The sequence below is a fragment of the Lissotriton vulgaris genome, unplaced genomic scaffold, assembly GCF_964263255.1.
Source record: "Lissotriton vulgaris unplaced genomic scaffold, aLisVul1.2 SCAFFOLD_763, whole genome shotgun sequence".
Classification (NCBI taxonomy): domain Eukaryota; kingdom Metazoa; phylum Chordata; class Amphibia; order Caudata; family Salamandridae; genus Lissotriton; species Lissotriton vulgaris.
Genome location: NW_028254011.1, coordinates 172,867 through 199,717, shown reverse-complemented (window position 1 = coordinate 199,717; position 26,851 = coordinate 172,867). Strand labels below are relative to the sequence as shown.

General features: G+C 44.9%; 1 protein-coding gene across 3 annotated transcripts in view; it reads right to left on the bottom strand.

Annotated features, from left to right (window-relative positions):
* The window catches only part of LOC147660681 (rab GTPase-activating protein 1-like), a 225,995-nt gene that overhangs the window by 70,267 nt on the left and 128,877 nt on the right, over positions 1-26,851 (bottom strand). For all 3 annotated transcript variants that reach the window (XM_086951531.1, XM_086951532.1, XM_086951533.1), the window contains one exon: positions 13,877-13,987. In XM_086951531.1, the coding sequence (XP_086807657.1) occupies positions 13,877-13,987 (111 nt within the window). The remainder of the gene's footprint in view (positions 1-13,876; positions 13,988-26,851) is intronic.

Genomic DNA, 26,851 nt, shown 5'->3' with positions numbered 1-26,851 from the left:
CTTACATGTATTAATCATATTTTATGAAAATGTGAAAAGAATGCGGTATAAAAACATTATTTAGAAAGACTGGTATCATTACTCAGGTCAGTAACAGTAGTATATTGTACTCTCACTCTCCACAGAGCCAAAGAGCAGAACTTTATATCACAGCTCTACAAATCCACTGCAGCAGCACCCCAACACATGCCTACCATTAAAAAAAGAGCACTAGTCTCAAGACCTAAAAAAGGCCAAAAGTTGACACTTTGCCAAGTGCAGGGAGGAGGAGCACCTAGGAAAACACAAATTAGAACGAAACAGATCATCAAAGTGAAGTGTTGGCCTTTTAGCCTTCCAAAATACTGAATTGTAGCCCGAAACACAGACACTCACTTAATTCAAGCTGGCTGAAAGATAAAATCACAAACCCAGAGAGGATATGTGTCTGAACTGGGAAAAGCAGAAGTCTAAAGAGATGTTTTCCTACCCAACCCAATACACTAAAGCATTCTGGACACTCGGCCCCTATATCCTACAAACAAATTAAATCTGGTAAAAACAAAAAAAGTATAACGGTGTCTCATCTTAGGAAAATCACTAAAAGCAGCAGAGAGAGAGAGTCCAAATAGGTCAATGCATATGGTCAAAAGAGAGGCAATATACAAAGCAAACACTTCAAAATAACTAATAAATTCTACTTGCTCCTCTTGGAGAGTCTGGAATACCACAGGTTGTTCCTTGTATTACACCTCGAAAAAGGATGTCCGAATTAATTCGGTGTGCATGGTACACCCTGAGGGTGTGCCAATTCGCATGAACAAAAAGGTATGCAACTCATAATAGTCCTCTCTTTGTAAAGCAGACAATTCTTCTAATCCATTATTTCCAGAGTGGAACCTTTCTTTAATAACCAGTCCACGAGTTTCGGCCTACACCCTTCGGGACTCCTTAGGACCTTATTAAGAAGTAAAGCATTCAAACAACCAGCATTATCGGATCTTGTAGCAGATATTCAGGTGATCCGGCGTGTGACTCTTCTTGACGCTCCAGATTCTTCTTTCCATCGACGATATTCATGTGCATGCAATTTAACCACCATAGATAGCTAACGTTCTGCAAAAAGGTCCCCTGATGTAAGATGGAACACACTGAGGCATATGTTCTTATATCACTGTAATTGGGAGAACATTCTCTGGTCTGTCAACGGCTTTCCGTCCTGTGGAGTTCAGTGGCTGCTTTATCTGCTGCTCTTGTTTCCTATCATTTTGTACATGAGAAAATAATTTTACAAATACTGCTCTTGTCTTCTTCAATTTGGAGACGAATTCAGGGAGGGTGCAGCAGAAAGATTGTTGTTCCATTTGTTTAAGCCTCCTGTCTATGTCCTGCAGTCTCTGGGTTATGTATGAAGACAGTTCACACAAGGGCATTGCAAAATTCCATCTCACTTCGGAAGAGATGTCGGGACCACATCTAAGTGCCGCCTGTGCATGCCGACATCAGTTTCTTTCTTGAATCTATCTGCACAGACACACAGCATAATAACTGATCAGATGTGACAGTGTGCAAATCTTTAAATTAGGACCTTTTCATAGATTATGAAAAAGTCTATTCCAGAGAATGGGGATGTGGGAGGGGGTGAGGAATCTGCAGTTAAAGAGTATCCACTAAAAAGAGCATTACTGAAGGTAAGCAACTTGTTCTTCTGATGGAAACTTCTAAAAATTCCACGCCTTGTCAATAGATACCAAAGCAGTACCTCCACCAGTCTGTGGGATCGCTCAGAACTAAAAGTCCTGCAGGACCGAATGAGCAAAGTGTCTCTTCTGCCTGACTTAGCTATCAAGGCAGCTGTGTTTCGTGAACGTCTGCACGGACACCCACATCGCGGCCTGATAGATGTTCGTAACAGGCTCTCATCGTGCCAATGCAGTGGTAGCTGTCATGGCTCTGATGCAAGGGGACGGCAGTCCTTCTGGAGGTTGCCTGGTGGCCAATGAGCAGCTGATCTTAACGCAGAGGACTATCCACCTTGATATAGTCCTTTCTTTTCCCCCAGTGAACTAACAAGTAGCTGTTGGTGCTTGGTATGCTCTATGAAACAATTAAAAGCTCTTTTGGGGTGTAAGTGGTAGAGTCTCTCCTCTTTCGAGGGGTGAGGTGGAGCAAAGAATGTCGGAATGGATCGTCTAACATGAAAACAGGTCACAATCTTTGGGAGCCTTAGTCTGCAACATCAGTTTATCCAGGAAAAAGGCAGTGTATGGCGGACAAACTGTCATAGCTTGTATCTCACTCACGCGACAAGCTGAAGTTATTGGTATAAGAAACACTGTTTTGAAAGTCACTAGATGCAAAGGACACCTGTGTATCGACTCAAATGGGTACATATAAGAAAAGGGAAAACCAAATGAAAGACCCACTGTGGTACCACAAAGGGCTTAGGTGGAAACATATAAGGCCTTCAGACCCCCCAGGATATAGCGGCATGGATTAGCAACTTTAGCGGCACAAATATGGAAATTTAGCGGCACAAATATGGCAATTTAGCGGCATTTTTGCTGCACTTTATTTTACTCATAATCATTCATTTTCAGCCTTATATCAATGGAAACTGTTTTAGCTGAGTATTCCGCTTTGAAATAGGCAACCTGGGATAAGGAACAGAGGAAGCAGCCCACAGGTAAAGGCTGTTATTCCTTGAAAATTCAATCCTCCATTTGCTTTAGTATAGGTTCTGAGAAGCCCATCAAAGATGGCCTGGTAGCATCCCATAGGAAATGGCATTCCAGAACCTACCTTAGTGAAATTAGATATTTGCCTAAGATCACACAACTTCAGCATGGAAGCCACGATTTTATCCAAATTTTCTGGTTTCACTCTGTACAAATCAGCAAGTAAGTGGGTATCAATTTGTCTTTCCTTATGGTAAGACTTTGTTTTTATTTTTAACCTCCTAGTGCATTCTTCTGTAGTTTTTTCATTTTAGCTCCAACTTGACCCAAAGGTATTGAAGCTCTTCACATGTGCACCAGTCACACTACACAATTACAACACAAACACATGCATTGTTTATAGGCATAGGGAGATTAAGTGACTTGCCCAGAATCAGAGGATGACGAGCCAAAATTTCCAAGTGTATTAAAGCAAATCTAACTCAGCAACTGTCTAAACTGGTTAACATCCTGGAAGAAATGCTCTCTGCCCTGTCTGCCACACAGGGAGGTATAATACCTCCTCTGACACAAGTGCCCCTATTCCTCCTTGTACCTCCATTCCAACCTATGACCTCATTCCGCCACCTGACCCCACTCAAAGCACTCACACTGTCTCAAGTCCATCAAATGTCTTCTAGTGACCCAATTCCTCCACCTCCTTCAACTATTTCGCATCTCCCTAAATTATCCCATACCTCTAAACCTCACCATTTCCATACACATTCCTACCCAAATGACCCAGGCTATGGCCCTATAAAAGTCTTCAAATCCCCTGCCAGGTCCAAAAAGTAGGACTTTCATATGCTCTAAGTGTATATAATGCCCTAAGAGGGGGGCATTAATACAAAGGTGTGGAGGCAAGCTGAAGACCTGGAGCGAAAATAAAAGACTAATAGGACACTGTTTTCCTTCCCCACCCCTGCCTGGACTTTCAGTTGGAATATATTTTTCTGCCACCTACATATGCACATCCACACAAAACCACCAAAATCTCCGAAGATAATTTTAAATTACACAGTGACCCAAGTCACTTTACTTAAACTCTAACAAAATAAAGATTCCAAAATGCCTATTTACATAAGCCCTAATGACTCCTCATAAACTTTCCCCCTGCAGTCCTGGGCACTTTTGTAAAAATCGCGGACTTTTTACAAAAGTCCCGGTTTCGTGGGCACTTTTGTAAAAATCGCTGCATTTTTACAAAAGTGCCGATTTCGCTATTTACTGCGAAATCCTGGAGGGTCTGATAAACTGATGTCTTTACTGCAGTATAGCTGTAGATGGGATGGTGCACTGGTGCCAGGGAGAAGAAAGGAGTGGGGACTGGGCACTTAGGTATTATTCTAAGGGTCCGTTGATCCTGGGGCGGGGTGAGGAGAGGCTTGCTTGCTCATATGGGTATCGGGGCTCCACGCTCCCTATTCTCTGCAGTTTTTTCTACTGTACTAATCATACATAAAAAACTATTTTTCACAAATTAGTACACCAGAAAAAATACAGACCGATGAGCGAGTCCAACAGCAGTCTGTGGTGAGCGGTGACATCCATGTTATAGTTGGCACTTTTTATGAAGGTGCAGCACCAGCCATCAGGCAGACTAGTCAGTATTGACGAAGTTCCAGTCCTGGCAGCATCAGATCTTGCCAAGCCTCAGGACCTCACCATTTGATACACACTGCAAAATCACTTGTAAAATTAGTCTTTTGCCTTTTTAGCTTCAGCCCTGCAGTGCCTGAGGTGACGCGCTAAACAACCTGTCATCCCCATCCTTTCCCAACACATCAAAGAGTTAGGAAATGGTGGGAGGAAAAAGCAAGCACCTAAGGGGAAACAGCCTTTACAACGCGGGCCAAGCCACCTGTGACTTTTTCCTGCAAGCAGAACCACGCTTGCCTAAACCACGCATATGTCGTAACCAGGCATATGCCTGGTTAAAGCTTTGAGCGGTCTAGATGCTGGGATAGGTGGGCACAGGAACAGGGAGGATCAGGAGAGGACGCCATCAGGTAAATGGGGCTGGGGATGAGTTTTGTGGGGATGGGAGTAGTTTTTAAGTGTTGGGGTAGTTTTTAGGGCTCCGGGTCGGGGTCGTTTTTAGGGCTCAGGGGGTGGTCAGGTTGTTTTCAGGGCTCAGGGGGGAGTCAGGTAGAATTTAGGGCTTGGAAGGTCAGAGTAGGTTTTGGGGCTTGGTCAGGCTGCTGTCAACATAGCCTTTTCCCCCGCCACCCTCCCTCCTGCTGTCTGTGTTGCCTTTGCCCTCTACCCCATCCCAACCGCTGTCTGTGTTGCCTTGCCACCACCAGTACTCCCTCCCACCTGTCGGTGTTGCCCAGCACCCACCATAAAAAAGCATCATGAATAAGACACCACGGACCATGCCATGGCGCTTTCCACTTCCCACCCACTCTTTATGATGCCTCAAAGCCCTCCCTCCCCCCCAGCAATAGAAATTTTAAAAGTGCTATGATGCAGCAAGCGTTTTTTTTCTTTTTCTTTCAGCCATGCTGCACAGTACCTGCGCTGCTGTAGAACATGACTAAAAAAAATTGGCACAGCCAACACCTCAGGTAGGCGAGAGCAGTTGGCATTGTACATTATTTTTCACAATTTTCTCTGTGGAAAACTCCCTAAGCCATAGTAGAAGTTAACAGCACTTGACTCGATGCTGTTGATGTTGTTTGACTTTTCTTACTTTTGGCAATTCTACAAACGTGACTATGATGCTCTCTTGTAACGTGTGCAAATGTCCCTATTTCATATGCCCCTTTATGTATTGTTCATAATTTTGACAAGAGCCTTACTTCAATTATTCTTCCAGCGCTGTTCAAAAATAGAAATTCCACACACATTAACTCAGCACCGATTGCCCGCTCTCAATAGGGTAAATAAACAAACCAACTGGTGAAACTGAATCACATTTCTCTTTTTGATTTATAGTTTCGGGCTGGTTTACGGATTTAAATGATCATAAATCAGTTTCTCTTTATTTTTATTGATTTGTAAAATCCAGTAATCCTCTTAGGCATCATGCCGTTAAGGAAGAAATGGCAGGGTAACATTTACTAAGATAATAAAAATGAAAAGCTAACTGAAAAGGAAGGCCTTCGACGAGAGTAACTGCACTTCTTTGATTTGAATGGCAGAGTAACTGCACTTTTCAGCAGGGGTTCTGTACTTGTAATGGGAGGGTACCACAACTCTTTATAGCAAACAAGTACTCTGGTATAGTCAGTATATATATTTCCATTTGAAGCACTAAGATCGTTTAATATTCAAGTCACTGGAATCATGCGACATGGGAGTATCAAATTAAGCAGCAGGATTGGCTAAATTATGCGGCAAGAAAGGGCAAATTATGTAGCAAGGTTAGCACATTTGCTGACAGTATTGCTGGGCACTTTTGTACAAATCGCGGACTTTTTACAAAAGTGCTGATTTCGCGGTTTACCGCGAAATCCTGGAGGGTCTGCTTTAAGAAAACACATCACAACAAGTGATTTAAATAATAATGGTTGGTCGGTTAAATGCAAAAAATGCCAAAAGGGCCAAAAAATAACCTTTATCGGTATCCAAGGCAAGTCCTTGCTGGGCTAAAGTGAGCACAAAAAACAAAACATCTGACAACAGTTTGTAATGGATCTGTATGGCAGGATTTACACCAGGTCACAAACTTATCCAAGCGTTTAGCATAAACACTTTTTGTCAATGGACATCTGGCCGCAAAAAATGACATTCACTACTTCAGGAAGAGGATAAAAAGCAGTCACTGCTAAATCTCCACGCATGGAAGAGTAAACTGCGCAGGCCCATGTGCAGGAGCTTAACTCGCTGCTGTGGCAGAAGATCCTCTCAAAGCGGCAGCCTGATCAGAGGACAGGTACGTAGGCCCAGAAGTTCTGAATACTGCACTCACTTGGCCCGATATGGAGCCACTAGGATGATTTGTACCCTGTCGTTCCTGAACATATTCAAAAGCTCTGGCCAAGAGAGGCAGCATCGGGAACACATACAGTAGTTCCAACCTCCACTGTAGCCGAAATGTGTCTCAGAGAGAGAAGCTTTCTCGGAACTTCAGCACGCAAATGTGTTTACATTACTTGTTCTAAACAGTAACAAAAAGTTCTAGCCAAGGTTCCTCCCATTGTTGGAAGATGCCATGCACCACATCCGGGTGTAGCTGCCATTTGTGATCCGCTAGGTGTCAGCAAAGGAGTTTGTCTGCCCTGGCGTTTAAAGATCCCAGTAGGTGGTTTAAGACCAGTGAGATATTCTGCTGAGACAGCCAGATCCAGGGGCGCAGGGGCTTCTGGCATGGTTCCCAGGATTCCCCTCCACCCTGCTTGTTGCAGTACCACATGGCAGTAGAGTTGTCCCCGAGGACCTGAACCAGCCTCTCTCCCAACAGATTGATGTGGAGGTGGGACCTCTGATCTCCACCTCTCCCAGATGACCTCCCCAACCCATCAGTCAGGCATCCATCACCACTGTCAACTCTGGGTGCAGTAGGGAGAGGGGTCTGCTGCTGGTCTGATTGCGGTCAAGCAGCTGCCACTGCAGGTCTTTTGCAGTGTTCCCTAAAACCTGGATGGTGAAGTCGCAGACTTCATACACCACTGCAGAGCAGGCGTCTGAAAAATAGTGTAGTTGACAAGTAGGATGCAAAAGGCCAAGAGATCAAGAAGTCTTAAAACGACTCTCTCCGAGACCCGGGACCAAAGCTGAAACATCAGTATCATAGCCCGAATGCCCTGAACACGTTGAACCAGAGGGAAGGCTCGAAACTGCACTGTATCCAGTATAGGTCTGATTAATGGGAGCCTCTGCGAAGGAGACAGGTGTGACTTCGGCACATTCACTGAGAAAGCCAAAGATGTTAGAAGGTTTGCGGTTAGCTAGTTGTGGTCTATGACTGACTGTGGCGAGCCAGTCTTCAACAGCCAGTGGTCAAAGCAGGAGAAGACTGGTATCCCAAACCTCAAAAGATGTGCTGCAACCACTGCCATCACTTTTGTGAACACCTGAGGGGCACTAGTGAGGCCTAAGGGGAGCACGGAGATTTGAAAATGCTCCTGATCCACCTTGAACCGCAGTAACGCCTGTGGGACTGCAGGACAGGAATATGAAAGTATGCGCCCTGTAGGTCCAGTGCTATCATCCATTCTCCTGGATACAGACAGAGCTTGGGCCAACATGAGCATCTTGGATTTGTCCTTTTTCAGGAACAGAGTAAAGATCTAAAATAGGACAAGAGCTTCCACCCTTCTTCCACACCACAAAATAATAGGAGTAACATTCAGTCCCTACTTCGAAGCTGCGACCCTCTCTATGGCTTCTGTGTCCAAAAGAGCCTGTATCTCCTACTGTAAAATGGAAACAAAGGCCTCTGACAGCCACTTTGATGTAGGTAGTATATGCAGCGTTTTCAGAGGGGACTGAAAGGGTATATCCCCTAGCTGTATTATTTGAGCACCCATGTGTCGGATGTGATGCTTGGCCAACTGTGAAGGTAATACTTTATCTTGCCTTCAACAAGGTGGCCATGTGCCACAGAGGGCAAAGTAAAGCGACTTGAAATGGGAAGGGTCAAGAGTTTAGCGGTACGCTGCCCCCTAGAGTCCTGCCCTTTTCGTCTGGATCCCCGACCCAGGCCTCGAAAGGACTATAGCCACACATGATCTTTGAACTAAGCTGTTACCAAAGCCTTGAAAGGGGTGAAACTGCTGGGTGTACTGCCTCAAGGATGCAGAAAAGCCAAGAGAGCGCACTGTGGCCCTACTTTCTTTGAAGTGCTCCAGTGCGAGTCTGCTGTGTCTCTGAAGAGACAGGTGCAGTCAAATCTCTTATCCATCAGTGATGCTAGGTTGTCACCAAAAACAAACATGGATCTCATCCATGTGTGGTGCCAAAGAACTCGCTGGTACCAACTGCCCGAATCAATTAGTCATTAGTGTGTAGCCCAGCGCGGATGTCATACTTTGCTGAATCTTGACCATCCAGTAGGATTTGTACAAGACAGGTGCTATATTCATGTATCGCACTGCCTAAAGAGGTAGCTAGCATTCACAGAACCAAAGGCAAAACATGCCTCCATAGGATTCTCTATTGGGAGATGTTGTTAGGGTTCAGCCTACTAGTGGAAGCCTGGACCACCAAACTTTCAGGTGTAGGAGGTTGTATGAGGAAAGCGGAGTCCTTTGGGGCAGGTCTAGGTTTTCTAGCCACTTTCCGAGTCCTCTGGGGCAGGTCTATGTCTTCTAGCCATTTCTCTATTTACAGGAGATCAATAGCAAAGTTTCACCCAAGTGCCCATCAATGTGACTCTTAGGGCTTCATCAATTGGAAGCAGTGGTTCAGTGGAAGCTTGCCCAAGTTGTAAAAATAACGTCAGATCATTGGCCTTAACCTCAATAGAAGGGAGTTTAGGTCTATCACTTTGGCAGAACGCCATGTGACCACCACAAAGAGGCTGATTCTTCTGTGGAAAAATTGTGGGATAACTCAATCCAGTGTCAGGGGCAGTGTCCATGCACAGGCCTACAGTAAGTACATATAATGATGGTCATCGTCATGCTAAAGGGATCTTGGTTATCATCATTGTTTTTACCTAGATCCTGCTGACTATTCTCATAGTCTGACGAAAAGAGGTTCTGGAGTACTTGTGGTTGACTCCTGGGAAATGACAGTGTTCTATCAGAGTTAGAATGAGGCTGGAACAGCTTTGTCAAAGTTTGTGATGGATGGGAGCTCAGTTGAGGCTGTGTTGGATTCATCTCAGATTCAACAAAACTATTGGGTCCCCTTCTGGCAGCGACAAAACTATTGGGTCTTTTTCTGGCAGAGTGGGGGTCATTGACGTGGCAGGAACCAGCGTGGATTGTTTCTGGAGTTGGAGTCCTGTTGGATGTCGGCACAAGAATCTGAGTGCAACCCACAGTGGAGTTAAGAGGTACAGATGCCTTCAAGGACAGATCCGCAAACAATCTAACAAAGCTCCCTCAGATCCTTGGGGCCCTAAGGCAACCAGAGGCAGAAGGGACGGAAATCTGCAACATGGTCTCCTTGAAAGCCTCTATTTATTGGGGCATTGCTTATGAACCTGCAAACTCAGGGTGCATTGGAACATGTTGCGGAATCGTTTCCTTAGTAAGAGAGAAGGACAGAGATCTATAGGCACCTTTACATTCCCACAACTTCTATAGTTGAGCGTGGCAGGACGTGGACAAATCTTACTTTGTCATCTTATGCTTTTTCTTCCACCTGGACTTACCTGTAGATCTAGAGTGTGAAGATCTTTTACAGAAAGGACCAAAAGACCAGGAGTTGATTTGTGTTCTCTAATTGGACTGGGAGCAGTCCTAATCCACCTTTCAACAATATTTGGCAAAGTAGAGCTTGACTTTGAGGTCCCCGATACCCATGGGGTTTATTCGGGTGCAGTTCCCACAAGACCTGAAGCCATAGTAAGACCCCACAAACCAGAGACATACATCACAGGGGTCTGTCACAGGCATCTGCTTGAAAAAAAGCAACTGGGCTTTCCTGCTGGCACATATTCCATCAAGGATCTTTCACGTTGCCCATGTGATGATTCCTCACTCCAAACCGGTTTGCACATTTACTTTTTTGTTAAATTTTATTGTGATCATCGTGAGAGATTTGTAATTCCAATTATGCGTAAGCTTAATTTTAGGCAATGTCGCCCAGCCCTATACTTTTTACGAATGTTGCCCGACCCTTTAACCTACTTTTGTGTTGCTTCCTTTCTATATCTATCGCTGAAAACCAGGAAACTGTACATTTGTTGAGATGAATTTGTTTTTAATTGGTTCTTTTCTTTTTAATTGTTTTAACAATTTCTTCAAAGCTTATATTTGTGATGTATGTATGAACTTTTATGATTAATATTGTATTAATCGAATAAAGTAATTGAATCGAATCATATCAGTGTAGCAATTGCAAAAAAATTGGATAATATTGTGACAGGAGGTGCCTCAAAATGTTGCATATTGTGGAAGCAGAGAAAAAGCATCGAACAACCCAAAACAAGTTGCTTGCTCTGACTGAGGGTGGAAAAGCAATGTGAACATGAAAAAAGAGGCAAAAAGACTGAAAAGGAAGAAAAAAAACATGTGAACAGGAGGGTGATCTGCAGTAAGGAGACCATTAGCGAAAACTGCAAAACCTCTACAAGTATTGTAGGTGAAAAAGATCCTGTTCAAATAACCAGCTCCAACACTTATAATACTCAGAAGTTAGATATTTTAACATGAGACTGGAATGCAGCACTGCACGCAGTTACCAGGTGGCGTTGAGTCAACAAGCACTGCATCATTTCAAAATAAACAGGCTGCACTGTTTAATCATCCTATCTTGGTGGCATCACAAAAACATTCAATTAAACATTTTGAGCACATTCGTCTAAGTGGTGACCAACGAATGCTGGAAGTGGAAAATGTTTGATCTGTGGTCCCACAAATTGGGAGTAGCCTAAAGGGAGAGGAGTTATTAGTGGTGGAGGGAGGAGGGGAGACGAGGAGCACAACCAACGGCAGTGAGCCTATGCATTATTTTGGTACTCGCTCACTATGGTCTTGCTTCTCCTAGTCCTCTTGATGTCACTCTTCCTGGTTCCCTGACCATCCCGGTCGTCCTGATCCTGCAAGTGGTCTTGGTCCTCTGGTTGATTCTTCTCTTCCTCACATGTCTCCTCATACCTCCCTGTGTCAGCTAGGTCTCACCTCCAAACCTGTCACTCAAGTATTGTTAGATTATATATTTTTTATATGGGAGTGAGGAACAGAAGACAAGAGCCTATTAGGCACCTGCCCTCAGAGGATTGCCACCTTTAAGTGGTCGAGCTGCTTCCATGTCTCAGTGACCTGTAAAGCTATGCTGGTGCAAGCTTAGTCTCCAAGGTAGATAGGTCAAAGGGTAGAGGATAGATGAGCAGTGATCCATGGGTCCTCCACTTTTTGGGTTGGGCCAAACCGAACAACCTTGTCCCATTAAAAAAAAGCATTTGTTACGGAAACAGCAGCAAGAACCATTAAATCTTCTGAGCACAAGGGACTTCCAGAGTCTCTGTAGGAGATATTCATGATTGACAATAGTCAAAGCCACAAGGAAACTACGGACAGAAGTTCTGAGGGCCAAATGCAAGACCAGCAAAGCATTCTGGAACGTAAGGACTATGTGTGACACAGGAAAGCTGGCTTAGATAAAATCTGAGATGAGGCAAAATAACACCTGAAAGTGAACTGTGGAAACAGTATTAAAGGCCCTGAACTACAGCTGGGACGCAGTACACAAACTTGCTTAAGACAAAAAGAGGGGGAGGTTCTTGGTTGTTGGTCTACATGCCAGCCGGAATATGGACAATTGTGATAGTATTAGGATCAGTCTTAACACCACTTTTTTATTTCCACTGAAAAGCACCTACAGAACTTGCCCAGTGAAAACACCGCAGTTAAGTCGCATGTTGCAGAGATCTATATGTAGCCAACAGGTTTCATTGTGTAATAGTGGTAAGTTAACACTGATGATTAATGAACCTACTGGAGAGATTTGCGTGCCATCTCTGGTCTCAGGTTTGAAGCATGATAAAATAGTACACGAGTATTAATATGCCTGCTTCAGATCATAAGTAACTGATTTTGGTGTTATGATTGCTCGTTGGTTAATGGTTTTTGTTGCGGAAATCGTTCTGTTACCTACAGGTCCCAAAAAAACTTGTTGAATTTGCATATTTTTTCTCATGAAACGTAATTAAATTCAATGAAAATTTGGTTAAATCATACTTTTGTAGCAAAATATTAGGCTGTATTTCTTGTCACATTATTTTTACCCTACCACGCACTTCTTGTTTAAAAGTATTGCACGATATCAGCAGTAGAGTGGTTTACATACAAAATATCTCCTGGTGAGACATTTTAATAATAATAATAATAATTCATATTTGTAAAGTGCGAACATATCACCCATAAGGGTTTGAAGGCGCTGTGGGCCATCGGGCAGATTAAGTTAACTATTACCCAGAATCCCATGGTGGTGAGCTGAGGCCGGCGCTGGGGTCGAACCGTGAGCCCCGCGCTCCGGAGTCAGCAGCTCTGGCCACCCCTTCCACTGCTCTCTTTTCTGCTCAAACTAGTCTTCCTTTGGTATCTCAAACATGCTGACAAGAAGTGCATGCTTGAGTTAAAAAGACCACAAAGCGAAATGGCCTAATGTATAATTTCGAGAAAATTCATGAATTTACCACAACAAAAAGTTTAGGCAGTTCGCTGGCATAATTAAAACATCTTCCGGCCAATCCACAAGATAAAACTGTGGTAAAATAGAGTTGAGGACTAGTGTGTCCACCTCAAACGGCTTCATGCAACGTGGAAGGCACATGTTTCATTCAATCCTTGCAACTTTTACCTCAATCTTTCGCTATTCTAAGGTTAAGAAAATGGGTTCTGGTGGATAGCACAATACACTTATTACTATGTGCCACAAAATTCAGTCTGCATAGTGTGCTTTATTTAGGATTGGACTTAGAAACAGTGATAGATTTACGTGACATTGTCATAGAGCAGGCGGAGACCTACATACACACTGGTCTGAACTAAGTTTACAGAAAAGAACACCCTTTCAGATCTCAGTGTATTGCTGAGCAACTTGTGAAGTGACATTTGAGAACAGCTTGGTTCCCCTGATGAGAAAGGTATTATGCTCTAGCTATGCTCGGAATGAGCTCCAACTGCTCCAGGCCAATGACACACCTTGCATACGATCTGCTAATGGAGGCATTTGGATGCACATCCCACCTGCAGGCTATGGTGACACACACAGTGAATGTGTACTGGCACCACCCTAGTTTGCATAGTGTTGGCACAATCTACCAGGACACAAGCAGGACGATTACTGTGCTCGGCCAAGATCTGGATCATGAGTAGCTGTTTGATTCGGAATCTAACTCAATACCACTTTATTTTAGCAATACGATCACCTCATAAATGTGAACTAACCTTATTGCGCCTCATGGAGGTACACTTCAGAGTCTGGAACCTCAACTTCATGTATGTATTGATGCATTTTAAGTTAGGTTTCTGCATATTCAAATGCCCTGCCACCTAGCCTCCACCCTGACCCACTCCCCACATACCCTATTGCATACCCTATTGCAAATGTCTTACCTGGTCCAGGTCATTGCGCAGAGCGATTTTGCTGGTGACCAGTTCATGAGCCAGGTCGTCGTTCTCCTGCTCGAGACGCATGCTGGCCTCCTGCAGTCGCCGGTTTTCCCTCTGTAGAAGAGACATGCAGACCATGAGAATGTGTTAATCACTGAAAGCGTTGGAGAAGGATTGACATACAGTGGGCAAAGCAAACAAAGAAAGCAAAACGTCGCAATCAGAGCAGCATACATACAGCATAACTGCAGCTTACAAGGCAAGAGAAGGATCAAGGGGTGGCTTGGACTGCAGCTACTCAAAATGGCTGCAGTTTTATTCACTCAAGAAAGGAGTCACCTGAACAACATGTAGTCAAAACGGGTGCTGGGCTCCTAATTGGTAAAAGCAAAGAGCGGATGTAACAATCTACGCAGTATACGAGTTATCAACATATATGCAGCTTACATGATACCTTGAGTGAGGAGGGATAGTTCGGTTGCAGATACACAAAATGGTCGCTTTACTATTTTTTCAATGAAAGCTTCCTCAATGAGCTCAGCAGAAAGGCAGACTCGCTACATTTGTAGACGGTGCAACATATAAAGAGGTCAAAGAAAAAACACTTGTATTGCTGGCCGAGCCACCTAGCTCCCAAAGGCATCCCAACTTCAGTATTCCCCAAAATTTACAGATAAAAGGGCAGTCATAACAGTTAAATAACCCAACACGCCTTTTCACAATAACAAACTTGTCTAAAAAAAAAACAACATTATTCACAATAGTCAAAAGCATACTTCATAAACCGAAATCCTCACTTTATAGGGCCATATGTCTCCGTCCTGCCAAGTTCTTGTAATTACACTGACTATGGAAGGGTTTTCACGGCTCTGCCCTTCAAAGATCTCGTCCACCCACAAACAGACACCTTCACAATATTTGCCAAATCTAACAGAAGGGTCAGAGAGCTTTTTCAAATGACTCAAGTCCCGCTTCAGATGCTACTTCACGGTTGACTTTTGTGTGACGTCAGAGCCAGAATGCAGCTTTGTTACGTCACGGAGGGTGCTTTAATTGAGTTATTTCTCCCGCAGTCCGCTGATACCAACGAGGGTTCAGCAACGACGGATCATGTTACACTAAAGTCTGCCCTGCTTATAACATCACAAGCAGGGGGCACAAAGTACGCAAAGCAGTTACCTGACCTGCGACAGTAAACAAACGGATTTGGACACTTTGAAAGCTCTATCTAAGCCCGCTCACCTTAGAAGCAGCAAGTAAAAAAAGTTACAAAAAGTAGCTGCATCCTTTACTTAAGGACTGTTGCGGGAGGGAAGCGTTTACAGAATGACCCACAAGGTCTCTGTTACAGAAGTGCCGCATCAAGCATTCGGCAGTCGATGTCTAGTGTGTACTTTCAAATAAACACTACGGGAACTATATAAATTAGATCTAAAATAATCCCGAAATAAACACTATCCACAATGCAAGCAACGGAAATCGTGACCAGCAGGCTGCACCATCCACAATGCAAGCATAGGAAATCGTAACCACAGTAATTCCCACAGGCCTCGCTTCCTGCATGACTGCAGCCTTTTTGTGGCCCCTGCCCTGGGACGTAGGTTTGTCAATGGCTCTTTCTACTTCTGGGTGTAGTACGGGGTAGCAGAAAGAGAGATACACCAAGGGAGGATTGCCTAGGTGGGGTTGGTTCCTATTTCTGAAAATTCCGTTGGAATCCCTTGTTGTGCCAGCCAGGGGCTGCAGGTGGCCGGGAGTTGATATACTCACTCACTTCCGTCGAGTGCACAAAGATGTTGAAATAGGGGCTCAGTGTCTCGCTGTGGCTTCACATCTCTCTTCTCGGGGTTCAACGTCTCTCTCGGGTTCACCGTCTCTCCCTGGCTCTGCTGTCGCTATGAGGTTCCAGTTTCCATGGGGCTGCTTCATCCTACATCCCAAGTTCCATCGAACCTGACATCACAACTGCTTCCTTGACAATAAGCGACGCAGACTGGTCCCGGGTAGGGCCAAAGTTGACGTGGCACTCAAATCAGACATTTTAACATTTCTAACATGGTCAAATCTAGGTTTCTTAATAGTCTTCTAAGGGGGTGCTATAAGTGCCATCACCGCGTGGCAGCTTAAATTGCTGCCAGGAGCGCCACAGATGACAGACAGGCCATGAAATGGTGACTCAGACCTCCTTTCCAGGGCTTTAAGTGGGCCGGGTCTCTTACCGGTGCTGAGCACCGGCAGAACTCGAAACGGGTCTCTATCGGGCTCCGTTTTGTGCCCTGGCACAGACGGTCTCTTTTTTTCAGAACTGCAGTGACAGCAGACACATCGATGTGCGCGTGCTAGTTGTAGGTGTGATGTTACTTCTTGTATTATATATCTGGATGCAATGACAGAAACAGCAAAATATCAAACGGGCGACACACTATGCTAAGCACGGATCTTTAGTTTACGTGTTTTTAAGCACCGCCCTTAATTACATTGATCACGCCCCTGTGAGAGAGCCCCGTGTTAACAGGGGAAAGGGTTTCCTCTCTAAAATTCGCTAAGTTTTTTCCCCAAAACTTGAATGCAAAGGTTAACATTATAGAGTGAAACACCGTGAAAAATAAATCTCAATAAAAATAGAATCTGCGGCAAAACAATATTGGCAAATAAAGTATTTGTGGGCGAATTCGCTCGCTAAAAAAGTTTCTTAAGTAAAATTCCTGCAGTCTTTGCGAAGTGCTACGTTTGTAAACTTTCTGGATAAAATCTACACTGCCCCCTCCCATGCCACCAATATTATATTACGCGTCCAAGGGTCACCGCCTTAATGAGAGGGAGTCTGGGCTCCAGGTTATGTACATTCAAAAGTTCCCTTCACTGGTGTGTGCCCCCTATAATACATACATGTAACATGCAGGGCTCGAGACATTTGAACTGGATCTGTTCACCCATTCCAATTAGTGGCAGGCAATGCATTTAGTTTGAGGCAACCTAGGCCTGTTAGAGAAAGGGTCTGTATCCTTGTGATAACCTTGCGTAATCCAGCCCTGGAGGGCACAAGCTCTGCATTGCTGTGCCAATCGAGGGTCAAGCCAGTGCTAGAAGTGACCGGTTTGCCATCGCCACGCCGGTCCCAGCAGCACCCTGTCACCAAAAGTGATTGGTTCTGCATTCCTATCCCCAACCCCAGTGATCCACCATACTGGTGACAGGCTCTATATCCCTGTGCTAATTTCCAGCCAGTGCAGCCCAAGAAGTGACAGGCTTAGCAGCAACTCTGAGCCACTCCACTGAGCACATCCGGGGCTTAAGGTTCGAAGGCTCTCAAGCACTCTTCCTAATCCACCCGTTATCCATGTGCCAGTCCCCTTTAAACCCAACCCTAGCGAAGACAGATTCAGCATTCCTATGCCCAACTCTTCTGCCCATCCAGCGACAGTGGCTGGCGGGGTATCACTCCACCAACCCCCTTCACCATCCAGCCACCAGCTTAAAAGAATTCGGGCATGCTTTAGAGATTGCTCTGTCACAAACGTGATGGGGTTCGACATCCGTCTAGTTTATGACAGAGCACCCGTCCGCAATCTCTAAATCAGGAACTTCATATTTTAAGCGCTCTAATGATGGGTCCGGGAGCCGCTTGGCCCTTTCAGATACTACAACAAGGTGAACATTCCTGCACTGCCACATAAAAGGAAGGCCACACAGTAATATGGGAACTGATCGTCATTCTTAAAATGTTCAGAAGACATGACACGAGCGTACCCCCGTCTTCTCTTCACTCCCTCACTCAAGCTGCATAAGTGGGTGGCACCATCCACTGGATGCAGAAAATATCGCTATGAAAGGTGTCTATGAGGCGCAGTCGCCGCATGGTTCAGTACTGGGCACCATACCTGCTCCAGTGCCTTGTCTTCGACGGCGTGCCCAGATGCCCTTTCCAGTGCCAGTTCTTCTGCCGAATCCAAAGTAAGTCTGGTGTATGGTTAGGTGCCTGGAACACTGCTGTGCTTGGTTTTGTTCATGCTTCAGTGTCGTCGAGCGCCTGGCTGTACGCTGTTGTGCTGTTTCTTCACATGCAGCTCTGTTAATAGCCGGGAAGCCGAACCTTTGTGAAATACCCAACCCTAGGGTTTGACTAAGCCTCAGTTGTGCAACAAAAGAGCATTGTGCAGGTCTCAGAGTACTTCAAAGACAGGCCTGTACACCCCTCCCACCTCCCAGCCAGCCCATCCCCAGACTTTTATGTGATTTACCTGTGGCCTTGTCCCCACCCTTTACCAACAGGCACATACAAAAGTGTATGTGGGAGCTTCCACTCATACAAAGCTCACCCAGTGAACCAGAGGGAAAGAGTCTCAACCAGAGGTGCATACTAGGCCTGGGCAAAGCACTACGCTACGCTCGCGTAGTTTGCGAAGTGTGTGCAACTTTGCGAACTGCACGTAGCACAGTGCGAAAACGCATAGCGTAGTGTAGTGCAGCGGTCATTTTTTGCTTGCTCGCGGTCCTCAACGTCAAGTTGGCGACTGCGAGCAAGCAAAATGACATCTTGGCAAGACTTTTTCCTCGTTCGCCATCAGCAACATCCAATTGCCGATCGCGAGCGTGGAAAATAAACCTCCCTGCTAGAGTCTCAACGCGGGGAGGTCTGGTTTCTCATTGCGAGTGGTCGCGTATCCTCTCGACCGCTCGCGATGAGAAACTACCAGTCCGCGTTGAGAAAGCTGCCGCTCGAGTAAAAATCTCCTTGAGCAGCAGAAAACTACAGCTCGCACTGTGCAAGATGCCGTTTTCAATGACTGCACAGTGCCGGATGCTTGTCCGCACTATGCAATCATTGAAAACAGCATCTTGCACAGTGCGAACATGCTACTACGCAGTTCGCGTAGTGCTACGTGTAGCTCACGTACTGCAAAGTGCACTTTGCGTAGCTTCGCAAAGCGCTACTTCGCAAACTACGCCCAGCCCTAGTGCATACCTAGTGTCCCTAAAGCCTAGTGTCTCCACCTGAGCCTCACAGAGAGATTACCTGAAGTCCCGGTGCACCTCCAGAGGCGCACTCCAAGTGCACTTTGGGCCCTGTCTCCCCATCCTAAACCGGATGCCTGGGAAAAGCCACAAGCTTAGGCACAGTGCACTTGTGACCTGTCCCCCACACTGCAGCCTCTGCGCTCACACCCTCTGTACCTGTGGCCTAGAGTAACAAGGAGTTCGGCTGCTGCTCTGGGCCAGAAATAGTAACGCAAGGGACCAATAAGCACTGGAATGCTATGTTACGCAAGACTTAAAAACAGCAGGTGCACCAACCTTATCAAACTTACTACGCCGACGTAAACTCAGAAGCCTTAACGTCACCAAATATTGCTACACAGGCTAATGTTATGTTCTATACTGCTACATCTACGAACTTACATGGTTAGGGTTAAGAGTAGGATTTAGATAAGGTGTCATCTGCCAGGCTTAGGTTTACCATAAGGCTTAGTGTTGGGGCTACGGATAGGCTTAAGGCACGGTTTAAACTTAGTGCTAAGGCTATGGCTAGACTTGGGGTTAAACTTAGTAGTAGGCTTAAAGTAAGGTTTAGGGTTATATTTAGGTCCAGGTTAAGGTGTATGGTTTGGCTTCGGTGCGGGATGAGTGGTATTGCTATGTTTAGACTTTATACTAGGGCTATGGATAGGCTTAGAACAAGGTTTAGGTTTAGCTAATATGTTTGGCTCAGGACAGGAAAACTTTTAGCGCTAAGGCTGTGCTTAGGTTGATTTGGGATAGGGGGTAGAGTTGGCACTGAATTAATGGGTAGCAGTGACATTAAGGTAGATATTGTAGCTAATTAAAAACAGAAGCAATCATTGTAGTGGTGGTTCACTGTAGTACATTCTATGGGGTGCTAGTTTAACATAATAATATTTGATGTAGCGATAAACAATTACAGATACGCCCCAGAGCGGTGTAGCACAAGTAGAGTGGGCGGATAAACAGAGGAATGGTAAAGGGGAAATATGCTCTTGAGACAGCAAAAAAACGGGGCTTGTCAAAGCTTGGCGTAAAAAGGACGGCGTATAAAAGTTTTCAGGGAGCAATGAATACCTATTTTTTAACCTCTTAAGAGAGGCACTGCTAAAATTAGTTCCCTTGAACGCTAGGACTTAGTGTCAGGGTATTCCTTAGGTGTGAGCCACAGGTGATGAGGTCCAGCTACTAGTTTTTATAGAGTTACAATCACATCTGAGGAGGGAGAGCCATCTGAGCGGCAGGCAAGGTGATCTGGACCTTCTTTCGGCGACTTAACCAGACTGATCTAAAGATGCAATTATTAGTGCATCCTCTGACTATGAAAACGGCTAAGTGACTCTCCTAGGAGGAAGGGGCTTTTCTAGGGTAGGGCAAATTCTACTCAGCCATTGTCAACTTGCAATCACCTTGAACTCCCAGAGGCACAGATCATATACAAAAACAAATGCTCTAAGATGCCTTCATTTCAAGATAACCTGTGAAAAAATGTTTTTTTGCCTTCTGCACTGCTATGTAAAGCGTTTAGATGATTTTCCCCCAAAAAATATTTGTGTAGATATGTTACACACTATAACTCAACAGTGTAGTTGTGTTTTGAGTGCATGGGCAGGCATGCTTGCCCTCGAACTGCCCTGTTGCCTTCTATTACTTTGCTGCCTGTCTTGGAGAAGCAAAGTCTACAGCTCCAAAGCACAGACGTCAGCCAACTATTCTTACTAGTAATTATGGTCTCAGTCAAAGGCGGACAAAGGGCTCAATTGTACAGGCCACCCAACGGAGGCTGAACTGGCCAAGCAGATCTTTGGCCACCCTCACTTGCTTCTGTGGTCTGTGAGTTAGGTGATGGACAATATCTACCCCAATTTACTCACCCCATGTGCCAAATTCCAACAGAGAGCTGGAAGCAAATAGGTCAGTCTGTTACTCTACAAACTGGTTGTTTCCCCCTATTTTTAGGTCTTGCTGCTGTATGGCAGTGTGGCTGCTGTGCAGCATACCTAAAAAAAAATGAAAAAGGACTATGATGCATCCCCAAAACAGACATTAGCCCTAGTTCCATCACAGCAGTTTTAATTTTGGCTAGTTTTAGTCACACTGCAATGCATCTGAGCTGCTAGACAGTAAAATATTGCCGAAGCCAATACCTCTCATAAGTGAGACCTACTGACTTTGACAATCCTTGTTTCAGTACAGTTTCACTATGTAGAAGTCTCTATGTTCTGAGTCTTCCTTGCAGGTTGTGGGAGTTGTATCAGAAGAGCAGAAAGGATGTTCCTTCTGGAACAGAAATGTGGGGGTGGTGGCGGCAGGCCGTTGCTTGTGAAACATGTAATTACACTGCAAGGAACTGTGCAATATCCGCGGCGACAATTACACAACCAGCCTTCAAAGTAATTAGAAGTGACGTGAGCGGTGTGTGTTTTTACAATAACAATCTGAAAGGCTTTCAATCCCTTCTGGAAGGGGAGTGGGGTGAGACACTCTGGATGGATTTAATATGAAAATTACACTTTTTGCACCAAAAGCTTCTAGTGTGTGTTGCCTGTTCCTCACTGGCCTGTATACCAAGAAACAAGCAATGTAAAACATCATACACAAGGAAGTATAGCGAGGATATTTTAAATAGGCAGCTAGCTTCACTATTTTTGAAATATCAACTCCCTGTATATTTATGGTAACTAATACAATTTAATAGCCCCCCTGCTTGTGGGGATCCCTTGTATAATCCAGGTCATGGAATCCACTAATCCCAAATCGGCTCACAGATTGCACACCTGCTCATTTTCAGACTCTTCCCCCATGTACTCTGAACTACAAGGAGCCTCAGGGGGAAAGAAAGGGGGTTTCCCCCATGTAGACAACAAAACATACTGTGGTTTTAAAAACCTGGGTTCCTCACAAACCATTGTGGAACCATTCAGTCTTCATAATTGGTGACTACTCCACCTTTATTTATCAGCATAGGTACTAATATCCCATGTTTCATTTGCAGTAATGATAATTAGTAATAACAATAATATTAATAATAATACAAGTTCCGCAGCCTTCGCAAAGTCTTTCTTAGAAGCCTACGGCTGAGTCTGCTCCATGCCAGGGTTGTGGAACACCAGGGATGAGGAATAACAAGGCAGCCGAGTCTTGATTCTGCTCACGCCTTTCTTCCACCCCCCTTCGCTTCTGGTCCATCTCCCTCGAACAGGTTTTGTTTCTTCCTTGCTTTACTCCTTTTGTCACTATTTTCATCCCTTTCTCTTCCTCCTCCTTTCTTTGCTTTCTGCTTTTCTCTCTTTTGGTCTGGGTCAAAGTCTGATGATGAAAAATAAGCCCAGACCCCCCAAAAATGAGTGCTGGTGCCCACCACCTCCCAAATTAAACATTTACTATGAATACATGGACACTGAGAGCATAATGAAAACTGAGAAACATAACATGGAACCTGCAAATTACGGCTGGCAACTAATAACATTAATAATGTGCACGCCTAACTCACACCTCTTCTCCACGACAAGATAAAAGCACCTCTCTGGTCACTCATGCGTGAAACCAAAACACTTTCCACATAGGATTACTGCAAATACAACCCTCCGGCAAGCACTTATTGCACACGGTGTGGCATGCAATCAGTTTCAATGCACTTTGGTGCTCCTCAGTGAGGTATAAATCGCTACATAAATGCTGCAATACATGCACAACAATCACTGACAGTAACTGTTTTCTTACTCTGTTGTTGCCTTCTCCCTCCACTGCAACTACTGCGTAGAGCGGTGTGATTCGGCCTCAAAAACGGGGTCTATCGGTGGTCTCCCTTAAGAGTTGTCGCTAACAGCACAGTGTTGTACTTTTGTGAGGATGCGCCTCCTGGTACCAAAGTGTTACTTGGACATCTCTAGGACCCCAAGTTGCGAGGGTGTGAGATGCATGGGTGTTTTTCATTTGTGTGAAGGCCTTTGGAATCAATATAAAAGAAACACTGACCCTCCAATTCAGTGTTAACGTTTATAAGGTGGACTCAGCAAGATATCCGACAACGCTCTGGTACCCAGAGACACCGTCAGCACTCTGGTACCCAGAGACACATGTTGTTAGCAACAAGCGTTAAGGCAGAGCACAGATAGAGACCACAGTTATGAGATGGCAACACACCGACCTGCACAGCAGGGACACTGGAGCAGGAGTTGGCACTAGGGAGAAAGGAAAAAAGTCACTGTAAATGATAATGTTGTGCGGGTATCTTTATTGATATCAGAACCAAAGATGATGCAAGTAGAATAAAGAAAAATTATGGAGGTTGATTGGTTCCACAAGGGCTCGTGAGACACTTTAAAAAAACCTATAGAGATGAGGAAATGGGTGTCTCCCATGCGAAGGTTCTGTGTTCCATCCAGGGCTAGAAGAATCCACTACTGAATGAATTCCAAAACCAGGGGCTATTAGATTGCAACACTGCAATCATATGTACAGGGAGTTTAATAGGTCTGGCCTACAGCAATCTTCAGCTGTCTCGCTAGCCTCATGTTTTCCAGTACGTTCCTAAACGTGTATACCCATGTAGGCACATACAGGGGTTTTGGTCAGTCCTCTTCTTCAGCTGGTTAGATAAAGTGCGATTTATATTTGCCTTCCATCCAGTATAGCTTGGGAGGAGGGATCAGCCTATTTCAGCCATTGGATCTCTTGCACTATAAGTAATGCATTTATCCTGAGCACCTGTGCAAATCCACTTGAAAAAAGTGCACTTCTGTGACACGACTGGTGACCCCCGGCTGTTGAGTTCCTCCTTTTTTTTTTAATATACTTGTAAATGTTTGCTAGATTTTTTTTGCATATTGAATGTATAGATTTGGAAAATAAATAAACCAAAAGTGTACACTTGCCATGGTCAAAACTATTGGCTATGACAATGCTTGTTTTTAGGATGTTACAAGAAACGTAATAATGTCATTCTTTCTTTTACCTATAACTCTGCTACACCGATGACCTGGTGTAAAACAATATTACCTCATGGCAGGGAAGGCTGCTTGCGGCCAGCAAAGAATGCCAAATGTCATTTATTTGACTTTCCACCTCAAAATAGCATTCTTTACTTGCAAAGCTTTGGTACCAAACCCACAATAACCCTGTGTCCAAAAAACGCACACAAATCTTAGGGCCAGCTAACAGCTGTATCTCTTATCCAGCCTGACGATTTTGGCAGTGTATTTGAACCCTGTTAGGAAGGGGGTTGGGGCACAAGTAGTCCTATATTTTAGGAAGGAAGGCACGCATGGTTACCAAAGGAAATAGCACATGAGCAAATAGAAAGGACGCATGCGTACCTCCCTTCACGGTTTGCTGTGAGTGAGGGTTAGAGTGCAGGAGGATTGGTGCATTTGAGGATGTGCAGAGAGTCAGTGAGGATGAGGGTGTGCAGGGAAATGTATGGAAGATAGAGAGCGTGAACAGGGAGTGGAGTGGATAAGGGTTAGCACGTGCAAGAGTTTGCGAAGCACTCCCATTGACATTTGGGATCCAGGCACCTATTTGGAAGTGCATCGTTAAGGGGTTGGATGTATGAAGGCCTAGGAGGTGTTGGTGAGGTGCGTATGTACAGATGTGGGTTAGGGTGTGCATGGAGTGGTGCGATAGAGGGTAAGTGTGCGCGAGGAGTTGTGCGAATGAACCAGGCATTTCACAACAATGCCTATCTGGCAAGCTCCAGAGGCCAGCAAAGTGAAAAGCGCAGACTGAAGCCTCACAGTAAAGATCTACCACTGAGGGTAGACTGACAGACAAGCAAAAGCTAGCGTGGTTGGTCGTGCAGTATCCCTCTCGTTCGGAAACCCAAAACACACAAAGCATCAAAGGCCCACAGAATCATCTGGCCAGTGTAACTCTACTGACTAACCACAAATGGACGGCCTCCATTTTAGTCACAAGATCACAAGCATGGAAAGGGAGCCTGCCACCGCAGAGATGATCGGAGGAGAAGAAAATGGGACAGTCAGCTCACACAACAACCTGTCACAGTGAAATTGTAGGTAGTCTGGCGGATATGACCTCTCATGCGTTAACTGTGCTGGTTACATCTTCTACAGTTTACAGCAAGATATATTATTACTCGTTGGTGCTTAAATATTAGGTGCTGTTACTACTAAACTAGTCATTTCAAGTATCCTGGCAGGTTAAGTTTGGCCATCCGCAAATAAATGACCTGCTGGGTTTATAATGCAATGTGCTACTATAACTCTGTTGCGGACGGATATGCCATGCCTTCTCTCACTACTTCAATGATCATCTATTGTAGGAAGATCTCTGGCTTAACCTGCCCGACGGTATTTCAGGTTCAAGGTTTATCGTAACACCTTATAGGATGTTTTTCAGCAGAAAAGAAAAAGCACAACATAACCAAGCAATAAATGGTCATGGAACACACCAATAAAAAGTGTAGTCAAACTTGATATTTAAGTGTTGTAAAACTTAGCATCAGCTGAATTTACAAAGGGGAAGGTTCAAATCCATTTTAAGCTGGCAATGCTTGACGCACAGTGCCAGAGCTTGCAGTCTAGATGAAGGAGCCCGTCCGATCGCTCTTGGGTGGATCCTGTGCCAGTTGTCCCTTTGATCAATTTATGGAAGAAAACTATTCTGTAAAACGAACAAATGAGCCTTGAGTCAAATCCACTCAGTATGTGGAGTCTTGAAGGCTTGTTGTGAGGACCGGAGAGTCGCCTCTGTGACCCCTTTGCAGGATTACTCAAACTGGTCTTCAATTTGGATTATTCAGCAGATTGGGAGAGTCCTCTTGCAACCCATCGTACCGCATTCCAGTCTCCTGATTCTAATCCTGCCTTCATCTGCATTCTCTGCACTGTCCCCAGGTTCAGTGGTGTTACCAGACTGCGCCCTACTTTATCCTGCAACCAAAAGGAAGTCCTTTTTTATGCCTGGACCTTTTGATTTCACTAATATTATCCATATAGTAGACTTATAGGGACTTACCGCGGCTTGCAGCCAGCCCTCCTCTTCCTTTGGTCTGTTATTGTATCATTCATATTTTTCTTCTACCCGCAACAGCACGCAGGGCAGGGCTCTTCAGCCGTTGGGACAATTCACTGTGAGTGACGGCATTCTGCCCTTCCACAAGGAGCACATCCACACACAGCAGCTCACTTACTGCCAGGGACTACGATGGCTATGAGCAATTTTTGAAACCAAATACATACTTTTCCTTTTAACCAATAAAGTTTTGCAAAAACCACGACAATACAAAACAAGTATCGACAAAGGCGGGCAGTCAGCACCAGACCTAGTGGCCTTGCCAGTGCTTGTTTAAGGTCTGGCTTGGCTCTCTTCTGCTTGGCTGAGCCACGCTGAAAACAATTATATTTCTGTTAACTACAGTCATGGCCTTTGTTTCAAACTCTTTGGCATGAAGCATTTCGGCTTTGGGTCCCTCTAGCTTCGCCTTTACCTCTGCCTGGTGGCTTTGCTTTACACTTATTTACATGTGGGAGAAATGCCGGGTAAGACAAGATGGCCTGTGCCCCTATGGGTTAGCTCAGTTGGCAGAGTGCACGCTGCACAAACTCGCCTGTGACCTAAGCTCACAGCTGCCTTCCCTGCTTCCGACAAAACCTTTCACTCTTCTGTAACTAATACATACAGGGAATTTAAGTAAGTATTCACAAGACCTAATATTTAAGGCACCATCAAAGAATTCAGTATGTGGCGTCGACAATGCAGATGATATTATCTGTGTCCGCAGATCTCCACTGCCCTCTGTGGTAAGAAAGCAGGCCAAGCCTGATGGTTCCCAAGAGCTCTTTCGAGGGGGATACTGCACTTCCGGGGAGACAGACACCGACGCTCAACAAGTACATGGAGACTTACCGTCCAAGCAGCCGCTGTAGAACCCCTTCAATTGGAAACAGAAAAGACTCAGTGAAGTGTTATCCGTGAACTTTAGATGACAGGAGGGAAACCAACCCCTGTCAG